The sequence below is a fragment of the Hibiscus syriacus genome, unplaced genomic scaffold (assembly GCF_006381635.1).
Source record: "Hibiscus syriacus cultivar Baekdansim isolate YM2019G1 unplaced genomic scaffold, ASM638163v2 tig00111832_pilon, whole genome shotgun sequence".
NCBI classification, from domain to species: Eukaryota; Viridiplantae; Streptophyta; class Magnoliopsida; order Malvales; family Malvaceae; genus Hibiscus; species Hibiscus syriacus.
Genome location: NW_024063190.1, coordinates 818,633 through 836,613, shown reverse-complemented (window position 1 = coordinate 836,613; position 17,981 = coordinate 818,633). Strand labels below are relative to the sequence as shown.

The 17,981-nt window shown below is 37.0% G+C and overlaps 1 protein-coding gene and 2 pseudogenes across 1 annotated transcript; 2 read left to right on the top strand and 1 right to left on the bottom strand.

Annotated features, from left to right (window-relative positions):
* Positions 1-1,394: 1,394 nt before the first annotated feature.
* Positions 1,395-8,099, top strand: LOC120171299 (annotated as a pseudogene).
* Positions 8,100-10,479: 2,380 nt separating this feature from the next.
* Positions 10,480-12,801, top strand: LOC120171265. Its single transcript, XM_039178997.1, has 2 exons — positions 10,480-11,184; positions 12,392-12,801. The coding sequence occupies exons 1-2, from the start codon at positions 10,580-10,582 to the stop codon at positions 12,411-12,413; spliced, it is 627 nt and encodes a 208-aa protein (XP_039034928.1). The 5' UTR covers positions 10,480-10,579; the 3' UTR covers positions 12,414-12,801.
* A 508-nt stretch (positions 12,802-13,309) lies between these two features.
* Positions 13,310-15,561, bottom strand: LOC120171330 (annotated as a pseudogene).
* Between the last annotated feature and the right edge of the window lie 2,420 nt (positions 15,562-17,981).

Sequence of the window (17,981 nt, the reverse complement as noted above, 5' to 3'; positions counted from 1 at the left end):
TTAGTATTATTACTTTTTACTATTATGTATTTACACGTTTTTGTAGTCAAATAATGGTAAATTTTTGCGCTGTTATTATTAATACCAAGTAAGGCAATATATTATAATCGTAAATAATATTACTATATATCTGTTAAAAGAGTTGAAGCTTTCATTATTAATTCACAGATTATTTTCCTGTGCTTTATTATTGAGGGGAGGGTTGTTTTGAGCATAAAATTCAATCCGTAAAATATTATGATAAGAAACTCGTCACGTTAAGGTGATGATTTCTAATCAAATATAACTTTTATTAAATTTTATCATATCGAAGTCAAAAGTTTTGAATAAAAACATATTTTTATTAGAATTTGTAATCTCAAAGTGATGAGTTTCGGTCACTGTATCAAATACTATAGATCCCAAAATAAACTTTTATCTACTTATTGGGCTAAATAATAAACCAGTTTGCTTTATTGGGCCAAAAAAACTGTTGTTTGATATTATTGGGCCTGAGTAAAATAATTTATAGTCTCAATTTTTTTGATTTTCAGATAATCCAAAATTAAATTTTAATCGATCCGTATTTGATCTGATTATTTTTAGATATTTGATTTAAACTATCTGAAAATTTTAAAAATGAATCGGACATCTCAATTTTCGAATTGGATTGACAGATCAACGGATCGGATTGGTAAGATCGATTTTTTTTAACATCCCTACACAAGACCTCATCTAGTTGAGCGTACTTCCGGTAGTCTGTGATCTCCATACGGTAAAAGGCTAATCTTCAATTTTCACCGACTTTCCAACCATCATTTTCTCATTTCTTTTGAGTTCTGTCAATCTAATGCGATACTAGTTGGGGATTAAAAGTTAAAATCTTGCCGTATTTTATTTCTGCGCTGTATCAAAAGTCATTCCCTAATGCTTGGTGTGATCAAGGTAGTTATAATCCAACGTGAGTGTGTATTTGTAAAGTATAAAAACCTGAATTTAAAATCTACAAATATCTACATGAATTTTAAATTTACCCCTAAATATGCGTCCAGCAAATCCATGAATTTGGAAAATAACGATAGATGTCACATTTATGTGTTTTGTATATTTTTTTATTGCTCTTAGTTTCAAGACTTCGTCTTGACTAATCCGAATTGACTTGCGTCGTAAACCTGAATTTGGGACGAGTTTCTCAGTAGGGATTTTCTAAATATACAAATACTCGAACTTGAGACCTTATTTAAATGATATCAAATTGGTTACTACTTGAATTATTCAAGCTCTGTTGGTTAAAAATTAATTTTGTGAGTACACGATATTAATTAAATTCAAATGATATTATTACGAGTACAATTGTTTTTATAACACTAACTGTTGTTAAATTTGTTTAGCTTACGCATACGCATTCATATTACATGCCCCAAATTCAGGCCCTGCAACTGTCCTTTGCATCGGCCTTGCCCATGATCTTGAAATCGGCTATAGAACTCGACCTGCTGGAGATCCTGGCCAAAGCCGGTCCGGGGGCTTTGCTGTCCGCGAAAGAAGTGGCTTCCCGGCTCCCCAGCAGCAACCCTGATGCGCCTTTCATGCTGGACCGCATGTTTCGTCTGCTATCGAGCTACTCCTTCCTCACCTGCTCCTTGCGCACTCTTCCCGGCGGCGAAGTCGAGAGGCTCTATGGTCTCGGCCCCGTCTGCAAATTCTTGATCAAGAACGAGGATGGTGTCTCTGTTTCCACCTTATCTCTCGCTGCTCAAGACGTGGCCTTTATGGGATGCTGGTAACCATTTCTTTAATTTTTCTCATCTATTTAACCTGTTCCCACCCTATTACTATTAGCCTAGATTACATTAGATATCCTTCGACATTAAATTTTACGAGGCGTATCGTTTATACAAATGATTTTTTTTAATTTCCCTAATTATAACATTAAATTTTAGTTTTGACTTCAATTATAAAAATAAGTCATTAAAATTCAAATGGTGTGATGATATAAACAACGATATCGTTTAGTGATGTTATTGATGTCTAAGAAGATATCATTTTAGATACTGAATTTTATAGATGTATCGATTTTATCGCTAAATTTTTTAAACATTCATTTTTTTGGCGTTAAACTTTTTCGGCTACTACCTTTTATAACAATATTAGTATTAAAACATTCATATTTCACTCATCTTTATTTTTTTATAATTGATTTTTACGAAACTCGCCCAAAATCGACGAAATTAAATTAAAAAAATCCATCATTTTTATAGATTTGGAGGTTTTCTTAGATTTGAAAGGTTTGAAGTGTTTCTTTGAAAATTCAAACGGCGAGAAGCATAATTTCAAGAAGACAAACAACATACCTCAAAACTAGTATCATTAGAATACCATCGGAGAATCAAAGTATTAGCATGACAAATCTTTAAATGGATTTTCGTTGATTTTAAGTGAATTTCATAGAAAACCAATCGTATGAGAAGAATGAGGAGTAAAATGTGAACTTTTTTTTTATCTTAATCTTGATATGAAAAAGACCAATGATAGGCGGTAGTTGGCTGCCAACGACACCCGAAAAGGTTTTGTGCAAAAAAAACTAAACTTTTTAAAGTTTAGTTGATATACTCGTAAATGTCAATGCCTAAACAATGTCATTTTGGGCATCAATAACCTGACCAAAACGACATAGTTTTGTCCACATTATCAAAGTGACAAAAAGATTTGTTTGTCATCAATTATTTAAATTTAATGGATCAATTACATAATTGAAGTCAAACCCAAAATTAAAGATGACACCACCATAGGATTATCGGCCGTTGTTCTACCTTCCAAGCTGAACTATGGGAGGTGTTGGATGGGCTCACTCACTACATCAAAATTGTTCTATAACGGCATTTTTAGCGGCGTTTTGGGAGTAAATGCCACTAATTTTAAACATATAGCGGCGTTTACATAGAAAATGCCACAAAATTGTAACTTTAGCGGCGTTTTTATACAAACGCCACAATAGGTTCATCTATAGTGGCGTTTTTTTAACAAACATCGTAACAGAGTAGTACTTTAGCGACGTTTTTATACAAACGCCGCTATAGACTTGTACTTTAGTTGCATTTTTATACAACCGCCGCTATACACTTGTATGTTAGCGACATTTTTATACGAACGCCACTATAGACTCGTACTTTAGTGGCGTTTGAGTTTACAAACGCCGTAATTTTATAATTTTTAAGTCCCGCGCCCTTTAACCCTTTTTAGTTTTTCCCCCACATCCATTTTTCAATCCCGCCGTTTACCCAAACCCATATGCTTCACCGCCATTTTTATGCTATCTCTGATTTTGATTTCCTTATCCATATTTCCCCCAACTTTCAAATCATCGTTTTTCATTTTGCTTCACCAGTCGTTGTTCTTTTTATTTTGATTTTGATTTTAATTTCGTGGCTTTGGGTTCTGCTTTGGATTTTGATTTCGTGGCTTTGGGTTCTGCTTTGGATTTTGTACAGTGGCTTAATTTAGGGTTTCCTTAGCTTTTGAATGCAAAGACCGACTGACTTTTATGTGTCTTTGCAGTCAAGGTTCCGACGAATGCATATATGATGGACTTTGTTTTCTCCGAGAGGGAAGACGGTGGAATTTTCGACAACGAAGGCCGTATGGATTATCATTTACATGTTTTTGGAGGAACTGTGAAAGAGCCACCACTGCACGTTGTGCATATTGCTGTTGAGATGGCACCCATTGCAAAGGTGCCTTTTCGACTCACACTTTATCTATAAGAAGTTTTTTCTTTTGCTTATAATGATTTTGATCAAATTCTTTAAGTTGAAAGAAGGCCATATAGGCATACCCCTCTCTTGATCTGAAATAAGTCATATAATCAATTTCTGTAGAGTAATAATTTTTCTTTATACGGGTATGAAAAACACCAGATATTTTCAGTCTGCATATTTTTCTTAGTTGCTTCTATTTTTTTAACTTTGCAGGTTGGAGGCCTCGGTGATGTTGTTACTAGTCTGTCCCGTGATGTTCAAGATCTGAACCACAAAGTGCATGTCATTTTACCGAAGTTCGACTGCTTGAACCTTAACCATGTAAGGTTGCTGTCACTTTAGCCCGATATTTCAGCGTCATTGTCTTCACCAGAGATATTTCCTCAATTTCCTTAACTATATAGACTGTTTTGATTTTAGTTCTTGCGTACTAGACCTCGTTTCTGAGCTCATATTTGGTGTTAGCTATTGCATGAGGTGTCTGATGTACAATTTTCTTTTAATATCAGGGCAAGATTGTTGCACAAACCTTATCTCATAATGTGCTTCTTACAGTGATTCATCATATCTTAGCAGTTGAGAATGGGAAAAAGGAAAATCATTCATATCGGTCAAATGGATGTTTTATGATGTAGGTGACAGATTAACATCACCAAAGAAGCTATTCTTGGGGTGGCACTGAAATTAAAGTTTGGTTTGGTGAAGTCGAAGGCCTTTTGGTTTACTTTTTGGATCCACTAAATGGGTGGGTAATTTTTGTACTCCCGGTGCACCTTGTAGAATCAAAATGTTTCATTGTGTTAAACAAATTATAATCTTAAGATTCCTCTCTTGTACGGTTGCTTGCAGATTCTTCTTGAAAGGGAGTGTTTATGGTTGTGGAAACGATGCACAGAGGTTTGGTTTCTTTTGCCACGCCGCCCTCGAGTTTCTAGAACAAGGTGGAATTCACCCTGTGAGTTTACGATTCATCCTATAGATCTGGCTTTAATATTTAAACGTACCATGCATGGCAGCTCAATTTTTCTGTTTGAATCTGTAGGCCTTACAAGTCATTAAGTGCGCTTAACCCTTGGCAGGATATCACCTTAGAATATGCAGACAAAGCTACAACCGTATGTACCTAAAATTTTGAGTACCTTAGAACGCAACAGACATGTTACCCCTCCCCTTCCCCCTGTTTGAGCTCATATAGAATCATACACTATGAGGTTTATAAGAGTCCGGACTTCCTCTGTAGCAACGTTAACGTGATTAACATGCACCACAGCTTCTTGCATAAACACAACGTTTGATATGTTTGGAATGATTGTATAAACAACTTGTGGGAATTTCCTTGGTTGTGTATTTCTTCTACTTAAAGCATCTTCTTAAGCAAATGATGGAACTTTTTTTTCTGCAACAGGTTGTACTGCTTGGCTCAGCTCCAGATCCTTGCATCCAAAATGATTTTATAAATTTGGCCAACAAGCTACATTCATCTCACGGGGATCGTGCTCGCCTTCGATTGACTTATAATGAGCCACTTTCTCACTTGGTGTGCACTCTTAAAGTCTGTTTTCCATCAATGAGCGTGGTTTATTTTGATTGTTCATGTGATTCTTTTTTTTTTTACAGATATATGCTGGTTCTGATTTCATTTTAGTCCCATTAATTTTCGAACCTCGTGGACTGACTCAACTGACGCCTATTCTTGGGGTGGCACTGAAATTACTGTATCTTGACAAAGCAATGAAGGTATGCACTTATGCATCTTGCATTATTAAGTTTCTAAGAGACTATATTAAGTAAATAATTGGGCTTCCAATGTCAGTTTGATGGAAATTTACAGATATAGTTGAGAATCTTTCCCTTGCATTGTCTGATCTTTATTCCCACACCTTTAAACTGGTTCTTGTCATACTTTTCCATGCCTCCTCAAAATGGGTGCTTAGTCCTGTATTTTAGTTCAACAAGTTGCATGTTTATGCTTTTGAATTCTTGTAGGTGGCTAAAGAAGAATTGTCTCGTGAATGTGACTATCATTTGGAGGCATCCAATCAGAAAAGATTTTGTGATATGCTATCTGGCTGTGAGGGATTTTATGTTCCGCTTGTTGTGGATGATCTTTCAAGCAAAAGAGTTTTGACCACATAACTTGTTTCTGGTAATCATCATGTGGCTTTTAGGTTCCTATTTTGCTTAAAGCATCACATTTGGACGGTGAGGCTATTGATTATAAAACCAAACTGTCGAAAGATACTCGAGCATCACTGGAGGTTCCAGCTGTGGGCCGGTTTACTCTGTCAAAGGAACGCTTTCAAACTGGATAGATCTTATTCCAGCCCCGTATTGCAGGAGTGTAAGTCTGTAAATAGCAGCTTCAATAAAATTGTTTCTCTCAAGTCTGTAAAGAAAATGTAGAATGTTTATGAAATATCTAAAGGTTTTACAAGTGATGTTATTGTTCTCTAGAACAATGTCAAACTACATTACATTTAATTTTAATGTTTATAAATTTTAATTTATTTTGTTACTAAAATTTATGGTTGTTATTTATCAATATCAATTAATCTTAGCTAAAGAATGGTAATTAGCGGCGTTTGTATCCAAAAATGCTGCTATAGATCTGACATTTTGCGGCGTTTGTATCAAAACACGCCGCTATAGATATGACCTTTTACGGCGTTTGTATCCAAAAACGCCTCTATAGATCTGTCCTTTTGTGGCGTTTGTTACAAAAATGCCGCTATAGATCTGACCTTTTGCGGCGTTTGTTCAAAAAACGCCGCTATAGATTTCATCCTTTTGCGGCGTTTGTATCCAGAAATGCCGCAATAGATCTGACCTTTTGCGGCGTTTTTAAAACAAACGCCGCTATAGATCTTGACTTTTTGCGGCGTTTTTATTTTACAAATGCCGTTAACATTAACGGCACTGGTATAGTCGACGCTTCTTGCAGCGCTTTTGCAAACGCCGCGAGTGCTTTTAACGGCGCTTAAAAACGCTGCTATAGAACTAAAAAAACGCCGTTAAAACTCTATTTTGTTGTAGTGATTATCGCATGGAACAATGGCTACCGTAATGTTGTAGTAGAGGTTGATAACAGATAGGTGATGCGATGTCTCAACTCTGCCGAGAGGGTTAACGATGACGCCACCATTCGAAGAAACAGAAGATGCCTGAACCAACAATGGAGAGTTAACTTCAACCACATCGATCAATCAGCCAACACACTTGCTGATGCCCTTGCTCACGTTGGAAAAGATGGCCAGCTGGGTCTTTGGATTTTTCAGGAACCTCCAGCTGTTGTTGAGAGGTTGCTCGACCTGGATCATGCATACTTTGATATTGGCTAATCCACTAGTTCTCTAGTGGTTTCCTTGTTACAAAAAATATATATATACATATATTATAATTAAAGAAAATAAAAGTTCAATGATATAAACAATATACTGTATAAAATTATGTGGTAAATAGTGTGCTTTACTCTTACTATTATTTGTGGGTTAATATATGTTGGACTAAGATAATTGTACGCCGTAATGCTTACAGGTTCCACTTGAAAGATGCAGTATTGGAAGGTGGATCTCCATTTAAGAGGGCCAATGGTTCGCCTGTATTTGAGTACCTTAGCAAGGATCACAAACTCAACATGCTTTTCAACAAAGGAATGTTCGATTTATCTTCCATTAACATGAAATGGATTCTCGAGAGATATGATGGCTTTGAGGGACTAAAAACACTGGTCGATGTCGGCGGTGGTACCGGAGTCTCGCTCAGCATGATCATCTCCAAGTACCCCAACATAAAAGGCATCAACTTCGATTTGCCTCATGTCATCGAGAATGCTCCGCCGATCTCCGGTACGGTATTATTAATTTCTCCAAACATTTTTAAAAACAAATAGATAAACGAACATGTTGTCTGTTGGTTGCAGGCGTTGAACACGTTGGAGGAGACATGTTTGTGAGTGTTCCGAAGGGAGATGCGATTTTCATGAAGGTGAGTGAAATTTCAGTCGACTCGATAAACCATATATGAGTTATGTTCTTGACATGTATGTATGTGCTGGTGGTGTAGGTTGTATGCCACAGTTTTGACGATGAAGGCTGATTGAAAATCTTGAAGAAGTGCTACGATGCTTTGCCGGACACCGGGAAAGTGATCGTTGTTGAAAACATTCTTTCGGATTATCCGGACCCGAGCCTTGTTACCAAGTTTGCTAGCTTATCTGATTCATTCATGTTGGCTAGCAACCTTGGGAAAGAGAGGAGTGAAAAGGAGTTCGAGGCATTGGCAAAGGGTGCTGGATTTCAAGGCTTCCAAGTCAAATGTTCAGTTTATAGCATATGTGTTATGGAGCTTCTCAAAAGAGTTTGAATCATCGTCTTGGAGCTGAATAAAAGCCTACAATTACATGCTTTATTTCTTTATACGGAAAAATTATTAGATGGTATCGATTCATCATGTCATCCGTAGTTCCAACCAATATACGACTCATATGTACAATTCAAAGATACTAATTAGTATGAAAGCTCATAAAACTTATTAGATTCTACCTAAATTTAATATTTAATATTATTAATAAAATTAATATTTTTAAAAATACATATATTTGTCAGTACAATTAATCTATGTATCAATATATATCTTTCATGTCATGTTTAACATTACCAAATGTATATGAGAATAACACACACAAATAATCATCATTGTGATAAATTGTTTCAACCAAATTAAACAAATAGATGGGCAAAAAACATAAAAGGGACTTTTCTAAAGCTTTATATTCAGAATATAGGTGTTAATTATGAGGCTATTTTTATTTTGTTCACTCAATTTCAAAAGCTTTTAATTTTGTCATTAATGTCTTCTAAATCTAAAATGTTAGTCAAAATACACTAAATCATTAACATAATGATGATCCAACCTTTTGCAACATCAATCATTTATTAGTCTAAGGGCGGTTTGTTTGCCTCTTAATGGAACCATTCAGCGTTAAATGATGAATCGTTCAGCATTCAGCGTGTTTGTTTCACAGCTCTGAATGATTTAGTGCTGATTGATTCAGCAAAACAGTGTTGAATGATTCAACACAGAAGTACATTATAAATGATTCAGTGCCATTATCAAACAACATGTCACATTCAGAGCTAATTAATACAGAGCCTTTGAATCATTCAGCGCTTAATCATTCTGAAGTAAACAAACATCCCCTAAGTTGAGTATAGAGTAATATATGTTTCGAAAATTTCTCAATCATTTTATGATGAATGTTCATATATTCCTATAGACGTCATTCTCAAACCCTAGATTTTAAGTGATAACAACAATCCCTTAACAACCCACATTGTTTAATTCGTGTAATCCTAAAAAAATTCTTAAAGAAGTGTAAAACATTTAACCCGTTAGACAAGTTTATTTATTTATTTTTAACAATGATCACTGGATTTTATTGACAATGGAAGGAATCAAATTACAACACATCAAAATATAGAGAGAAAAATGGAGACAAATAGTCACCAAAATACTCATACAAAAATAAAGTATCAAACCAAAAGATACGAAGAAAAATAAAATATTCAATTGAGAAACATCAAAACCCAATAACTTTCATAAAAACTCCTTATCTCTGTTGAATGAGACGCCTTACAAAGTGATGAAGGAGTGGTGAGCGAATCAAACAATCAATTTGGCAGGTTGCTTTGTTATACAATTCTTATTACATCGACAAACAACATTTTACCAAAGAAGATATATGACTATACGTGACCATCGACAAACCATTCAGAAAATAAATGTCGTGATAGTTTTCGTACGAGTACCAAAATGACCACAAAGTATGCGAAAAATGTACCAAAAATCATAAAGATCGTGCCACATGAACAGAAAAAACGTGTACCACAAGAACATAGAAAAACGTGTAAAAACATAAATTATTATTAAAAATTAAAAAGGCTTGAGAGAAAAAAAATAAAAGATATAATATAAAAAAAAGAGAATTATTAGTCACCGATGATCGACAACTACCATTAAAATTGAAACTATCACCAGCTAAACAAAATTTAAAGAGAAAAAAAGGAAGACAATACAAAAATATTTAAAGAAAATTAGGTTGAGGAAAGATCAGAGAAGCTATGGTAGAATTAATTTTTTTTATTAAACTAAGATGATTATAAAGTATTATGTATTCTAAATATTCTTAATTATTTGAGAATGAATTGTTAATCACTCTGCAGCAGTCGCTGGTGTTTGAACCGTGACTTCTAAAAACAACGACGACTTTTTTAACCACTGAGATAAATTGATTATTACATTAAACCTTATCTTTTTTTACCCCTTAAGACAAGTTTAAAATGTGAATGTACTTAGATTTGAATGTAATTTGATATAATCATACAGTTATATCGTATTTAAATTCTTGGAAGACAAATAAAAATTGATATAATTATCTGGATAAAAGTGAATGTAATACACTCTTCAATGTTGGTCATCGCCTTTAAATAAAGAGTGAAGTTGAATTAATTAAAAAGAGAACAGAGAAGGGCCATAGTTTCAGCGGCTGAGATCTATCCACATCAGCATATGGAAGCCCCGCATTCACGCTTCCCCCATGGTCCGAACTTCATCGGCAACGCCATTGCCGTCGGATTAGCAGCACGAAAGCCGACATACAAAAAGAAAAGAAAAGAAAAGAAAAGAAAACATCCTTTCTATATATAAGCATTTCTAATCATAAAAACACCACCTTCAAGTAAATTGTTCCCCCCAAACGAAAAGTGTCCTTGTAAATCGGGTTCTATCGAAATCATAAACGAAACGAAAGAGGCGAAATAAGTTGGCGGAGATAGTGGTGGTGGATGGCAAGAACCAACAAATATACCTCTATCAATTTCAACCATGTCATCGAGAAGAACCTGACTTCCTCTTCTTCTTTCAACAAGAATCCCCAAAGCCAATCGTCTTTTGCTTCTTATTCATCCGCCAGCAATGTCAAAACCCATGGCCGCATGCTCGTTCTGACCCGCCCTTCCCCGAAGCCTGTTTCCACTCCTCCTGTCGTGTCTCCAACGCTGCCCAAACATCCCGAACCTCGATCGTCTTTAGTCCTCGATCAGCATCCGTCGTCTGATCAGATTTCTTTGCGACCCGGTTCTGGGATTTCAATTACCGGTCCAGAGAAGAAGGAGAAGGAAGGTGTGTTCGTTTCTGGATCGGCGAAGTCAGGTCGGTTCGTTCCGCCTCATCTTAGGCCGGGTTTTGCGGGGAGAGAGGAGAAACCCGAACCCAAAGTCTTTCTAGGGAGAGAACAGGGGGTGAAGCATTTTGGGTCGTTGGGTCACTATGGTGAAGATATGCAACCCGAATCAGGGGGTTACGAGAAAATTAAAATAGGTGGCGAATCAGATTTGGGATTGATTCCTCGTCCCAGATCCAGTGGAAGCCGCCCTAGTTCTAGTGGACGGTATGCTTGATTTCTCCTCCTGATATCATTGTTTGTTATGATTTGGAAAACTGATTTTTCACATTAGTTTTAGAAAGAAAGAAAAAACAATTTATCAGCTTTAATTTCATTGGAAAATCATAACTGGTTTTACATTTATGGTTTTTCTTTTTACGCATGATATGTACTTTGTTCTGATTTTATCTTGTACTTGTGAGCATCGACTTGGTCTCTGGTCCCCTCTCTAGTTTGAATCAACAATGAAGTAAGCAACCAGTGCTGTGTATCCATGTAGTTGTGATTGGTCAAAATGGATTCCTTTGGATTGCATTTTGGGGCCGATTGGAGGATTTTCAAGTAATTGGTAAAATAAATGAATATCAGAAGGGTGTAAAAGATGATAAAAGATAACAAGGCTTTGCTAAATCTTTGGGTATTTGAGTTTCATGTTTTGATGATTTTCCTTACGAGTCTGGCTATTCTATTGCAAGTGTGCGAGTTCTTGTGTATATAGTTTTATAGCTTATCTTTGACTTACTGGGGAAAACAAACAATAAATTGTTGGAATTTTCCTAAGGAAAGTTTGTTGTCTCCCATTATTTTCTTTTCCTTTTTCTTAATCATTCGTCAGAATTGAACCTAGAGTGCACATCTAAGGATCTACAAACTTTACTCCCTAAACAAGTGAGCTAAACATGTTGTAAAACATTTAGGTCTAGATGTTTTTGATTGTGGGCGTAGAATGCTTTTTTGTTTGATGGAGTTGCTGAAATGTTAGTTCACTTCTTGCCAAGGGAGAAAGGTGGTAGGTTTTGTTGGTCATGTGCCTATGGAGTATATTTTTATCATTATGGTCTAGATTTTTTTTTTTGAAATCTGCTGTCGTTAGAGTGCTTGTTGAGGTTTTATGCTCGCTGAATGAGGTCATTATTGGTGCTTGAACCTGGAAAGGAATTTTATTTCATTTTCACCCATTTCCTTTCGACTAGTTTGAGCATTTGGTATCCTTCTCATTCTGTGCAGTTGAACTTGTCCATGTTTCTAATTTTCTCTTCTTTCCATATGCACTTTGCCGCTCTTCTTTTTGTTTTCTGTTTTACTCCTACATTTAGCCTTCAAATCGAGATATCACCTGTCTGTTGGTACAAGTAACTCTGATTGAAATTTGTTACTAGAGTGACATTTAACTTCGTTTATATATTCAAACTAAATGGTTGCCGTCTTGCAGAACCACTCTGAAGAACTTGTAACTTTCTTGAAGGCGTAGATAGATGCTTTATTCTGAATGGCTGCTGTCTCTGTCCCATAGTAAATTGCATTATTTTTCAGAAAGTTCGATAGAATCTCGTTTTGTTCAAGGTAAGATTCAGTTAGGTGTTTCTAAAACTCAAGTGACAGGACCATCATTAGTTCTATTCTAAAATAATAAGGTTTGAGGGACCAAACTCCCTCGAGTGCTCAGAAGTTTAGCAGACTGATAAGAATAGGTTCATATGGAGTGTAGAATACACTTATGTTGTTTTTTGTGTTCAACCACTTTAACTGTTGTTATGGAGGGGCTTAAATGTTGCTTCTCTCCTTGTTATTTGTCTTGGGTGTACTTTGAAGATCATTTCAATTTCATAAAATTTTATTCAATGCTTCTTTGTAATGAGTCTGGTAGATAAAGATATTTGATTACCGATGGGGGGCAAGGCAATGAAGATGGCTGCCCCCACTGAAGTAATATATTCATAAATTACTTGGAATACAAGCATCACATGTTGTTGCTATATAAATTGGAATTATACATTACTAGGAATGCAAGTATTAGGCCTTGTTGCTTCAAAATCAAACAAAACAGGGAGAAAGAGAGATTCTTGGCTCTACTTTTTGTAACTTTCTCTTCCTCATCCTTTGTATCCTACATATTGGCTTGTTCCACTGCTTTTGCCCTAAAAAGAAATGCTTGCGTTGGAAATTTGAAGTGGTGGTCGTGAAGAGTGGCTTAATAGGAGAATCTATGAAAGACGAGCAAATGGGGCTGCACCAATGCTACTGCCCTCTCAGTGTATTACATATCTAGTTTGAGTGATGCATCAGATGCCTCCCTTTCGGAATAGAAGCCATCGAGCAGTAACCGAAGAAGGGTTTAAAGGAGAAGTAATTTCAGAGAATGACTTTGCAATATTTGATCTCTATCTATTGACCACCTACAGCAAGCTTGACATTGGATCCCAAATGCACAACAAACTAGTCAATTTTCTTCTGTTCTGAATATTAGAACAATAATTCAAGCTTGTCAGTCTTAATCTTGAGTAGAATCAACATTTGCGGTGGCAGCTTCCTTGTTGACCTTCGTCTTGTCCTTACTACTATCAGGAGATATATAATCTCCAGGAACTTAAGCGGTGAGCCTTCCCATTTTCTTCTGCAGATCAGCAAGGGAATCCTTTGGAACTTCTGCTTTCGAACTCTTCTTTTGATTGGCAAGCTTCAGCTCCACTCTATATAAAGCACAGACATTGCAACATAATTCTCGTATTCAAAAAAGTGCCATTCGTATTACCCAGCGGATTGAGGGTCCATGTAGTATGACCTGTTCTGGCCCTCAAATGCCTTCATAACCTGCTTCCTTGATTCATTCCAACCACGTCCGGAGAAATCTGGTAACGACCTTTGCTTTCTGTTTCCACTCTCAAATGCCCTCCTAGGCTTATCAAAGAAGAGCCACTCCCTGATTATTTCACCCTCAAGTAAAGAAAGATCAAATAGCTCTGCAATACAAGGGATAGCGTTTGTTATATAGGACATTGATAGCAAGAAAATGGAAAAAGAGAAGTGTTTTTTATCATCCACGTCAAAATGCATGACAAAATTACCTAAGAAAAGTGAAGGGGTACACAGAAACCAGACAACCCATGTCCCATTTCAGATATGTAGCCAGAAACCACATCATACCACATTATCTGCAATACTTTCCACCAGGGCGTAGAATTGGAGTTGTGGAAAGGGGGTCTTCGTTCACAGCTAGGGTAGCATGAAAACTGCTTCAGTAGTCCTGATACCGTCAGATCCTTGAACAGGGCTTGTACAATCCCTGAGAGCACACTTTGGCCCCATGAAAGCAGATGGTGGAGGGCACATATTTTGCAGTATGTTGGGGCTAGCATCCTCCACATAATCTTCAGCGCCATTGGCCCCAATGAGAAGACCATGGCTAATTTCTTGTAAATCGAAAGGATGATAATCCAATTGATAATTTATGTCAGCATTAGCTGAGGTAGAGACTTTACATAATCAAACCCCTGAAATGATAGTTCTTGTGGCCCATGACTCACAAAATACTCCTGAAAAAGAAAATGTGTCTATCCTCATCAGCCAGTTCCAGGAAAACTTCACAGAGGAAGAGCAGTAAACAACCAGAAACACACAAAACAAAACGAAAATAGCCAAGAAAGGAAGGTGATGCAGAGTCAGAGGTTCAAACCAAGAAAACACCACGTAGTCTTTAATATGTTTACTGCTTGGACAGCTAAATAACGAGTCAAATAAGTTCTATACAGTTGCATACTTTGGCTGTAACAAGTATGAAATAGAAGCATAATGAAAAATCCTACAAAATATACACACACACACACGATGCACTTTGCAGGTACAGAAGTAAAAATGGTCTGAGTAACACAATTAAGGAACGCTCGGAGATAAAACTCTCACCTCCGGAATTACATGTAAATTAACATGATTTAGGCTTTGATAATCAATCTCAGGCTTCAGCACTGGTGGCCCCTTTAATGCACTAGTGGCATCTTTAATGCACTAGTAGCATCATCTTCCTCCTCGTTTATTTGCAACAATCGGTATATATCATCAGAGAATGATCCAAGACTACTCTAATCTCACACAGAGTTTGCCGGGGATGGTGTGCAGAGCTCAGCTTTCCACTCGTGAATATTCTGATAAACTTGTTCCTCTAGCACCGTGACATCACTGGCTAGACCTTCCTTCCAATCAGCTTGAAGATCAGTGAATTGTTCTTGGAGATAATGTAGCCGGTCCTTGGCATTGTCCACCATCAACTGGTGAGATGCAGATGTACATTTGCTCTTTGATGAATTATCCTGCATTGTCCCCTAACACCAAAATCCCATTAAACCAAAATGGGAAGAATTTAGAAAACCTAACATATCCAACAATTTCAACCATTAAATCACCTCAACACAAGAAAACACACACACAAACATGCACTTTAATAAACAAAACAATGACATAAACTGAAGACAGTCTTGCAATGTTGTTCATTGGTGGGGACATCTATAAAAACCTTTTTCCATAGTGATCCTCAATCCACCAAATTTCCACAGTTACGATCCTACCCAAAACCCTAAAATTTAACAAGTACTTTCCCAAATTGAATACGGACACAAAATTCAGTCGAAGCATTGACTTCAAGATAAGGAATCAACATGGGTTAAACAATTGATCTCTCAAAGAGCATTCAAAGACTCCAATCTTACAAAAAAAATATAAAGAAAAAAAAAGTAGGCTTGGAATAAAAGAAAACAGTGGAAGGGGAAAAAATGATATTTACCTAATGAGAAGAAATTGAGGCGATTTTTCTGATATATCACCGGTTACCGGTAATATTATCGATCTAACACCGGTCAGACTATATTTCCCGATCTAACACCCTTAGCAGTAAAGCGCGTCCCCTGTACCGCTCTATACGATGATATGGCGCCACGTGGGGTATAGCGTGCCCCTGCACCGCTCTATACGGTGAGCTGGCGCCACGTGGGTATAGCGCGGCCCCTGCAGCGCGCTATACCTGTATATTTGACACGTGGGGTATAGCGCGGTGCAGGGGGCGCGCTATACCCCTAATTACCGACCCCTCCCCTCCCCATCCTCCCTATAAATACCCCCATCCTCAATCACTTTTATCACACCAAATTATCTCAAATTCTCTAAATTTCTCTCAAATACTCTCTTTTTATGGTATATTTTATAATATTTTTACTATTATGTTTTTACTTTATTTAATATTTTACTAATATAATTCTTTTGCAGATATATAATTGAATGCAGTCTACTTCGCTCGGATGGAAATCATATATCTCTACACTTTGCTGATACGGTAACATTTTAACGTTTTAATTTAATTTAAATTATTAGTAATATTTAGTTATTTATTTAATGCATGATTATTATATTAATAATTAAATATCTCGACACTTTGTTAATACGGTAACATTTTAACGTTTTAATTTAATTTAAATTATTATTAATAATTAGTTGATTCATTTAATGCATGATTATTAGATTAAGAATTAATTTTTGTAATTATTTATTTTTAGGAGAAGGACCGTGTATTAGATCCTTTTTTTAGGAATCTTAAGTTAGTGATACCCAGCCGTGTCTTGTTGTATTTAGTACAGGCTGGATTCGGTTACATAGGTAGATATCAGGGTCACTGTAAGATAGAGCCAGACCTGATTTCTGCCTTAGTAGAGCGATGGAGGCCGGAGACCCACACATTCTATCTTCCGTGCGGAGAGTGCACGATCACGCTTGAGGATGTTTCTATGCACCTGGGGCTTCCGGTGGATGGAGATGTGTTATCGGGGATAGCTTCCAGTTCTTGGACTGCTTTGTGCCGGGATAGTCTAGGACGTGTCCCGAAAAATTTTATCGGAGGTAGGATACCGTTAAATTGGTTATATGCCAATTTTCGGGAGTTGAGTGCAGACGCCTCTGAGGATGAGGTTAAGATGTATGCACGGGCATGCATACTGTAGCTGATAGGAGGGTTGCTGATGTCGGACAAATCGTGCAACCTAGTTCACTGCATGTGGTTGCGACATCATAGCGATTTTTGTCTCGTCGGATCATTCAGTTGGGGCTCGGCAGTTTTGGCTTTGTTGTACAGGGAGATGTGTGGAGCCACTGACTACAGGCGTAATGCTATCATCGAATGTCTCCTCCTGCTGCAGTCTTGGGCATGGTATCGATTTCCCTTTTTATGTCCCGTTGTGAAGAACCCATTCGTATTTCCACTACTTCTGAGGTAATTATAAAACTGATTTTGTATATTAATAATTTTATACAGCGTATAACAAATTTTTTTCCTTGAATAGGTGGTCTACTGATATGAAAAATCATTAGGAGCTACCTGATGATTTAGAAAAGATTAGGGTGCTAATCGATCAGAAGGCTGGCACACATGTATGAATTTTAATGTTTAAAAATTGATTTTAGATTATAGTTATATAATTAGATTATTATTTTGATAAAAATTATATATTATTTGTTTTAGTTTGAATGGGTGTCATATTCTACTGATGATGTGAGGGCGGTGATCCCACATGAGTTGAGGGGTCCATTAGATGTTTGGATGGCGATGGTCCCTCTGATCTGTTATGCGATCGTATAGTGACACTCCACTGATCGTGTGCTCCGGCAGTTTGGTTGTTTTCAACCAATTCCGGAAGCACCTCGCAATATGGACGAGTTGCATAGCTTATATAGACGCGGCAAGACAGATACAGATTGGCTGGTGAGGCATCATGGGTGGGTCGTGTTGTGGGAGGATCGACATCAGTGCCTTCCACGTAGAGAGCCCATTTTTACTGATTTCTTGATGTATGTTGAGGATTATTATGAGTGGTTCAACAGTAACGGGAAACCGTTTCTACTTCCCGAGGATGCACGAGGGCAGACATTTCCACGACATCGACAGAGACGTTCACCGACACAGCACCATCGTCCCCCGACTCGTGGACGGAGAGCAGGTGCTTCCGGTTCATCCTCAACTGCACAAGCAGGACCTTCCCAGCAGC

What these genes read in the sequence shown, in the direction of transcription:
- LOC120171265 (XM_039178997.1), top strand. Translation starts at nt 10,580, where the DNA reads ATGGCAAGAACCAACAAATATACCTCTATCAATTTCAACCATGTCATC. An exon ending in CGCCCTAGTTCTAGTGGACG is followed by an intron (nt 11,185 to 12,391) that starts GTATGCTTGATT and finishes GCCGTCTTGCAG; the next exon opens with AACCACTCTGAAGAACTTGT.